The following is an 8,315-nucleotide window of genomic DNA, read 5'->3' on the forward strand; positions in this document are numbered from 1 at the left end:
TTAGAAAATCTATACTTGCATTTAAGGGAATTTGAGGAGGTCTGCAACACATATAATAATTTAAATTGTAGCATGAACACCATCAGATTAAAGCTTTTTCCTTTTTCATTAAAAGATAAAGCTAAAATATGGCTACAAAATTTGAGACTTGGATCTATTCATATTTGGGATGAAATGCAATAATAGTTTTTAAAGAAGTTTTTTCTTTTTCATAGAACAAACTCTTTCAAAAGACAAATCATCACTTTCACTCAAAAACCAGGAGAAATATTTTACCAATGTTGGGATAGATATCGAGACTTACTTAATATTTACCCTCATCATGGTTTTGAAACATAGAGATTGGTTTCATATTTTTATGAAGGGTTAACACCTGTAGATAGGCAAATGATTGAATTGATGTGCAATAAAACTTTTGAAGTTAAAGACCTTCATGAAGCAATGGAGTACTTAGACTTGTAAGTTGAAAGTGCTTAAAATTAGGACACTGCAGGTACTTATGAGGCACCGAGTAAAACCCAACTTCATATATCTAGTGAAGGTATGTAAAACCTTAGAGAAGATCATGACCTCCTAGTCAAGTTTGCATCTTTAGCTAGAAAAGTCAAAGCACTAGAATTAAAAAAAATTGGTTAATTAAAATCTGTTTAAGATATTGTATGTTAAATCTGTGAAACAAATGAACACTCAACCAATAACTGTCCAACCTTGCTTTTTTTAAGGAATATCTCCATGAATAAGTCCATGCTTTAAACAGTTACCAAAGGCTCAACAATAACTTATACTCCACAAATATACAACCCTGATTGAAGAAATTATCTAAATTTTAGTTGGAAAAATAAGAACAACAATACACAAACTTCACAACCATCATTTCAAACACATTGTAATTTTTAAAATTCTCATAAATATACATCTCTTTATACTCCTCTCCTATAAAATAAAACAACTCCAAATATAAAAACAACACTTCAACTCGTAGATTCTGTTCTATTTGGATTTTTCTTACAAAAAAGCGCAACACAAAGAAACAAAGAACAAGGCATTCTAGCAAATTACAGTAGATGGGAATACTAAAGTTGGAATTATGGAAAACAGAACATAGAAGGGTATGGACTCTGGATTAAACATTTAAAGGGCTTGCACATAGAAACTATCGGATGAGATAGCAAAATATGCAGCACAAAAGAAATCCTATTTTGCAGACTCAATTACCCAAATCACCTGTCACACACTGTAATACATTAATAGTATCTTAGCTTAATTAGCAAAGCAGAAGCTCATAGTAGATAACAAACACCATAATAGAACTAATCTATTTACTAAAAGAAACAAGAAAAGCATTACAAGCTCCATAATCTGTTAAGCTCTAGTGATCTAGTGATCACCCCATTCAATTTTGTCCCTGATATTTGCCAGCACCTCTTTAGACTCCCTCAACAACTTGATACTTGTGTTCAGCCTCTCACGCTTGCTAGCAACAGATGGAGGTTCCTCTAACATTCTTTCTACTGCAACACCACCACCAGTGCCCAACAACGCATTAGTAACAATCTCCTTTTCCATCTCCTTGTTCACAAAGTTTCGGATGCTGAGCTGGAGATGCAGAGCCATATTGTCAACCAACCTCATCACAACAATATTCCAGTAAGCAATCAGCCTCATCTTCAAGTCAAAAGCTTCAAGAAGAACATGTTTATGACACCTAAGATCTCCCACTACGACCTCTCTCGAGCCATCAATCGTCACCTTGGAAGATCCAAATGTCGTAATGTTGTCGATGACTACTTGCTGCTGTGCGATGAGCTTGTTCCATTCCTTCATATATTCTGGATTACATGTGTAATCCGTTTCCTTCTCCATCTGGACAATCTCTGTTACCCAATCAATGGACCGGTCTTTCATTTTATCTAGAAGTTTATGGGCCACTTGTACGATAAATAACTGAAGTTGGTGATAGTTCGCCGAGTGATGATTCAAAACTGAAATGACCACACCTCCAATGTAAGCCCACACTTTTTCAACAAACCCTATTGGTAGTTCTGATATTTCTTCAACCTTTTGCTTCAGGATGGTAAGGATGGCAGTGTTAGGAAGGATATTTGGCAATTGAATCCCTTTTGTTTCCTCCAAAACCTCAATCTCATTTATCAATCTTGTATTTAACTTTGTTTCTTTTATTTTATTTCTTCTTCTTTTGTTTTTTTTCTTTTATTCTACTCTTACACGTGCATGAAAGTGTGGTCACGTATATTAAGTGATAGACTTTGTAGGGTATCCTCATTATTTTCAAAAAATATGGTCGAAGAAGATAACCAATCGCTTCATAATGAGAATAATGAGAATAATTGTGTTAAAACACTTAGAGACCACATGAATCCCACAAGAACAAGTGCACCATCATGTATAGTTTTTTCCCCTGATGCATCTCATTTTAATTTTAAGTCAGATGTTATTCAACTTTTATCTTCTTTTTATGGCTTAGATTTAGAAAATTCATACATGCATTTAAGGGGATTTGAGAAGGTCTGCAACACGTATAATGACTCAAATTGTAGCATGAACACCATTAAATTAAAGCTTTTTTCTTTTTCATTAAATTAAAGCTTTTTTCTTTTTCATTAAAAGATAAAGCTAAAATATGGCTACAAAATTTGAGACTTGGATCTATTCATATTTGGGATGAAATGCAATAATAGTTTTTAAAGAAGTTTTTTCTTTTTCATAGAACAAACTCTTTCAAAAGACAAATCATCACTTTCACTCAAAAACCAGGAGAAATATTTTACCAATGTTGGGATAGATATCGAGACTTACTTAATATTTACCCTCATCATGGTTTTGAAACATAGAGATTGGTTTCATATTTTTATGAAGGGTTAACACCTGTAGATAGGCAAATGATTGAATTGATGTGCAATAAAACTTTTGAAGTTAAAGACCTTCATGAAGCAATGGAGTACTTAGACTTGTAAGTTGAAAGTGCTTAAAATTAGGACACTGCAGGTACTTATGAGGCACCGAGTAAAACCCAACTTCATATATCTAGTGAAGGTATGTAAAACCTTAGAGAAGATCATGACCTCCTAGTCAAGTTTGCATCTTTAGCTAGAAAAGTCAAAGCACTAGAATTAAAAAAAATTGGTTAATTAAAATCTGTTTAAGATATTGTATGTTAAATCTGTGAAACAAATGAACACTCAACCAATAACTGTCCAACCTTGCTTTTTTTAAGGAATATCTCCATGAATAAGTCCATGCTTTAAACAGTTACCAAAGGCTCAACAATAACTTATACTCCACAAATATACAACCCTGATTGAAGAAATTATCTAAATTTTAGTTGGAAAAATAAGAACAACAATACACAAACTTCACAACCATCATTTCAAACACATTGTAATTTTTAAAATTCTCATAAATATACATCTCTTTATACTCCTCTCCTATAAAATAAAACAACTCCAAATATAAAAACAACACTTCAACTCGTAGATTCTGTTCTATTTGGATTTTTCTTACAAAAAAGCGCAACACAAAGAAACAAAGAACAAGGCATTCTAGCAAATTACAGTAGATGGGAATACTAAAGTTGGAATTATGGAAAACAGAACATAGAAGGGTATGGACTCTGGATTAAACATTTAAAGGGCTTGCACATAGAAACTATCGGATGAGATAGCAAAATATGCAGCACAAAAGAAATCCTATTTTGCAGGCTCAATTACCCAAATCACCAGTCACACTGTAATACATTCATAGTATCTTAGCTTAATTAGCAAAGCAGAAGCTCATAGTAGATAACAAACACCATAATAGAACTAATCTATTTACTAAAAGAAACAAGAAAAGCATTACAAGCTCCATAATCTGTTAAGCTCTAGTGATCTAGTGATCACCCCATTCAATTTTGTCTCTGATATTTGCCAGCACCTCTTTAGACTCCCTCAACAACTTGATACTTGTGTTCAGCCTCTCACGCTTGCTAGCAACAGATGGAGGTTCCTCTAACATTCTTTCTACTGCAACACCACCACCAGTGCCCAACAACGCATTAGTAACAATCTCCTTTTCCATCTCCTTGTTCACAAAGTTTCGGATGCTGAGCTGGAGATGCAGAGCCATATTGTCAACCAACCTCATCACAACAATATTCCAGTAAGCAATCAGCCTCATCTTCAAGTCAAAAGCTTCAAGAAGAACATGTTTATGACCCCTAAGATCTCCCACTACAACCTCTCTCGAGCCATCAATCGTCACCTTGGAATATCCAAAGTTCGTAATGTTGTCGATGACTGATTGCTGCTGTGCGATGAGCTTGTTCCATTCCTTCATATATTCTGGATTACATGTGTAATCCGTTTCCTTCTCCATCTGGACAATCTCTGTTACCCAATCAATGGACCGGTCTTTCATTTTATCTACAAGTTTATGGGCCGCTCGTCCGATAAATAACTGAAGTTGGCGATAGTTCGCCGAGTGATGATTCAAAACTGAAATGACCACACCTCGAATGTAAGCCCACACTTTTTCAACAAGCCCTACTGGTAGATCTGATATTTCATCAACTTTTTGCTGCAGGATGGTAAGGATGGCAGTGTTAGGAAGGATATTTGGCAATTGAATCCCTTTTGTTTCCTCCAAAACCTCAATCTCATATATCATAAAATTCTTTGCATGGTCAGAGCACTTACGAAGTTCTGTTGAGAATTGATTGAGCATTTCAACCAATCTAGCAGTGCCGTGCATATCTTTTACATGTGGGTATTCATCAATTTCCCCTCTTACAAGGATTTTCCTCAAAGACTCCCGGGAAGATCCAATAATGCCCGTGAAAGCTGCCACGACCTCAGCAACTGACGACAACCTCCTGGGCATCCCATTCAGCTCTGAAATACAATCTGTCAACCTCTCATCAATCTTTCTGATGATACCAGGCAAACACTTGGCAATAATACTGGCCTGAATTCGCACCAGTTTTTGAGCCAAAACTTGAATGCCCACTGTAGATTTATCAATCTTGGACAAAAGTTGATGTGTAGCAAACAGTGCAGCTTCTTCCTTCCTTGCATCCTCGTAAGACTCATTACCAATACGGTTTCTAACACACACATAACCAAGGCCTATATTCACATCATTTCTATTGACCTTCTCAGGTAACCCTTCAGGTGATTTGTCAACCTTTGTAACCACAGCAAGAGTCCTCTCACCCTTCTTGTCGACTTTCTGTGACATCATTATGGATTCACATGTGGAAAAATCAACGCTCGCAGACAAAACATTAAGGATAACACTCTCATCAGGACTAATATACTTCATTATAATATTTGCTATCTGCTCATAGATATCTTCAGGTTGACCATGAACAGGAACTCTTGTAATTCCAGGGAGATCAACAAGAGTAAGATCAGGAACACCATTCTTTTTCACTACAAGAGTTAATTCAGTGTTAGATATGCCCTTACCGTTGCCTGCAATCTCATCAGTGGCAAGATTGATAGCATTAGCAACGTGGGCTTCATCAGTAGGCACTGTTTTGTCATTGAACTGCAAGAAAATATCTGGGACAAGAGATGGATGATGTTTAAGCCTCATAATGAGAGGCACTCTAGTGCAAATGCCATCGCCACGAGGAAGATGGATACAAGCCAATGATTCAAGAACACTGGATTTGCCTGAAGATTGATCGCCAACAACAACAATGGTTGGAAGTTGTATGCCTTCTTTCACTACCTGGAGTTGCCTCAGCCTGTCCACCGCATCAAGGAGAGGTGTGATACGGTCGTTGTAATATGAAACAATTGGTACATGATCATGAAAAATAGCCTCATGTTCAACATGAACTTCTACTTCTTTATTTACTGATGCATGTGATTCAACTTCGTATTCTTCAACTCCTTCCCTTTTTGAAGAAGGCTTGCCTCCACTCATTTTCTCTAGAAAAGATCAGACAGGGATAGAAGAAGAGAGAGATTTTTATATGGAAAGAGTTTGAAGATTGGTATGGTCTTGGAAAGAAAAGACGGAAGGGAAGACGTATTTTATAGCAGAGGAGGTTTTCATTTAACTGCAAAATTAAGATAATTAATTGCAAAATTACGATATAGAGATTTTCAATATAGCTCTCAAATTAATATATTTATCAATTAGGTCCCTATAGGAGAAGCATTATCCATTCTTCCTTTAGTGGAAACACTTACTTCGTTTGATTAATATAAAAAGTCAGATTTCCCTCAAAATCCCATCCTTTTATTGCATTAATTTTGCATGCAATCTAAACATGGAAACCCGTACGAACGAAGGAGTTCAATCGAGGATTAATGTCAAATACTTTGAAGACCAAATTCAAAAGCTATATAGTTTAGACACTTAGTTGAGAATTGGTTCGTAGGTGAGAAGTTAATTCGAGCTTTGCTCTTAAGATAATTATCAAGCCTCGGAATGTTATGGTCTTTGACATGAATAATTTCTTTCCATTTCTAAATATTGTTTTCATTGCTGAGAAAAATAGTACATAAGGTGAATCGAATAACCTCCAACAAAAGAAAAGTATAAAGAAAAATAACCTCCAACAAAAGTAACCTCAACATCAACCTAAACTAAATCTTTTATTTAGATAATATTATAAGAGCACATCTCTCGTATTAGTATGGTGAATTCAAAGAAAGGACTAAATCGAATAACCTCAACATCAACCTAAACTAAATATTTTATTTAGATAATATTATAAGAGCACATCTCTCGTATTAGTATGGTGAATTCAAAGGAATTAATTTATTTAAGTATCTTATATACTATCTTCTAAGTGCCAATTAAAAGAACCAAGAAAATGAACATATCTCATTAACTATAAGATTAAACTTAAGATAGAAATTTTTAAAAGAGCTAAAACAATCAATTAAGTGAACTTTAGACCAAATTAATTTGACCTTAAAAATCAAATTACTTGAATATTATTAAAGCAAATCAACACCTTAACTTGGTGATAAAGTAAGAAAAAAAAGATCGAGAATTATTAAAGCAAATTCAAAGGGATGTTTAGTATAATTATTAACTTGGTGATATTTGTGTTTGGGGAAAAATAAAAATTGCTAGTAATATATGTTTACGTACTATATTGGTTCATTCTTAGGAATTCATAAAGAATTTGAAAAATAAACAAAGCTTAGAGCTAGAGGTGATTCGCCAAGCTTCCTCTGTTTCTCCATTGCAGAGGTTTGAAATCATTAAGAAGATCAAATACTGTCAAGATCATTGAGTATTTTAGAAACTTGCAGGTGAGACATATACCTCAAGGAAAAATTACTGTCGATACAGTAATAGCACCTTCTAAAATGGATATCAGACAACCATATCAAGTACTTTGATAAAGAAATCAAGTAAAGGGTTTGGTTATGCCCCTGCGGTGCACCTGCGTATCAATTGCTACTGTCGGATTGTTTGCTCGAGAGGAAACCATAAAATAATTTATGATAAAAAAATTATTAGTTTGAATCTTATTTAATAATTCTAAATTTTAAATTAAATTAATTATTTAATATAATATTAGAATTTTGATAAATAAGTAATTTTGAATTTAAATCTTAATATTTTATTTATTTAATAAAAATTAAATATAATATGATATGAATCTATATAAATTTTAAACTTAAAAACTTTTTATTTAAAAAACTATATAAATTATATCTTAAAATTTCATTTAAAAACTTCAAATATTATTACTTTTTACCAACTGCATTTTTTTTTTTTATGAGGACACTTTCTAAAAACTGTTTTTCAAATTATTATCTTAGACTGCTAATAATGTCAATAATATTGTTGCGTTAACAATTTATTTTTCTTTATGTTTTTAGTTTATTTCATAAAATATAAATAATACCTTCTGATTTTTAATTAAAAAAATTATAATACATGAAACATATTCATAACATAATTAATTTTTCATATTAGATATTAACTTAAAATTCACCCACAACATATTTGTGTTTTTGAATTAAAAAGGAATCATGAGATTTTAAAATGTATCTACAACAATAGTATTTGAATCCAAAAACTTTAGTCCCCGAATGATAGAAATTTAACCAAGAAAACTAGAAAATTATCATTTGGTTTAATTTTATACTTTGATATAATATTTTTAATATATACAGTCTTATATTATTTTTTTTATTCAATTAATTTAATATGTATTTATTTTTTATTATTTGATTAAATAATAAAATTATTTTGATAAATAAATTCAACAAACACAATCTAGAAAATATATCATCTTATAAAATTAAATATCTTAATTTACACATATTTCTTAATGTTTT

The 8,315-nt window shown here is 32.8% G+C and overlaps 2 protein-coding genes across 3 annotated transcripts in view; both read right to left on the reverse strand.

Annotated features, from left to right (window-relative positions):
- The window catches only part of LOC105115004 (3-ketoacyl-CoA synthase 21-like), a 28,169-nt gene extending 26,504 nt beyond the window's left edge, over positions 1 to 1,665 (reverse strand). Inside the window, exon 1 of the mRNA XM_011011763.1 lies at positions 1,423 to 1,665. Coding sequence (XP_011010065.1) covers positions 1,423 to 1,665 — 243 coding nt within the window. The remainder of the gene's footprint in view (positions 1 to 1,422) is intronic.
- Positions 1,666 to 1,704: 39 nt separating this feature from the next.
- Positions 1,705 to 6,014, reverse strand: LOC105115003 (putative dynamin-related protein 4A). Of its 2 annotated transcripts, XM_011011762.1 has the most exons (2): positions 4,139 to 6,014; positions 1,705 to 1,725 (listed from the first exon to the last, which is right to left on the reverse strand). In XM_011011762.1, the coding sequence occupies exons 1-2, from the start codon at positions 5,929 to 5,931 to the stop codon at positions 1,719 to 1,721; spliced, it is 1,800 nt and encodes a 599-aa protein (XP_011010064.1). In that variant the 5' UTR covers positions 5,932 to 6,014; the 3' UTR covers positions 1,705 to 1,718. The 2 variants fall into 2 exon arrangements, with proteins under 2 accessions (XP_011010064.1, XP_011010063.1); XM_011011761.1 differs by lacking the exon at positions 1,705 to 1,725 and having other exon boundaries at positions 3,576 to 6,014.
- Between the last annotated feature and the right edge of the window lie 2,301 nt (positions 6,015 to 8,315).

Source organism: Populus euphratica, unplaced genomic scaffold, assembly GCF_000495115.2.
Source record: "Populus euphratica unplaced genomic scaffold, PopEup_1.0 scaffold621.1, whole genome shotgun sequence".
NCBI lineage: Eukaryota > Viridiplantae > Streptophyta > Magnoliopsida > Malpighiales > Salicaceae > Populus > Populus euphratica.

Coding starts and splice junctions, on each gene's coding strand:
- LOC105115003 (XM_011011761.1), bottom strand. CDS start 5,931: ATGAGTGGAGGCAAGCCTTCTTCAAAAAGGGAAGGAGTTGAAGAATAC.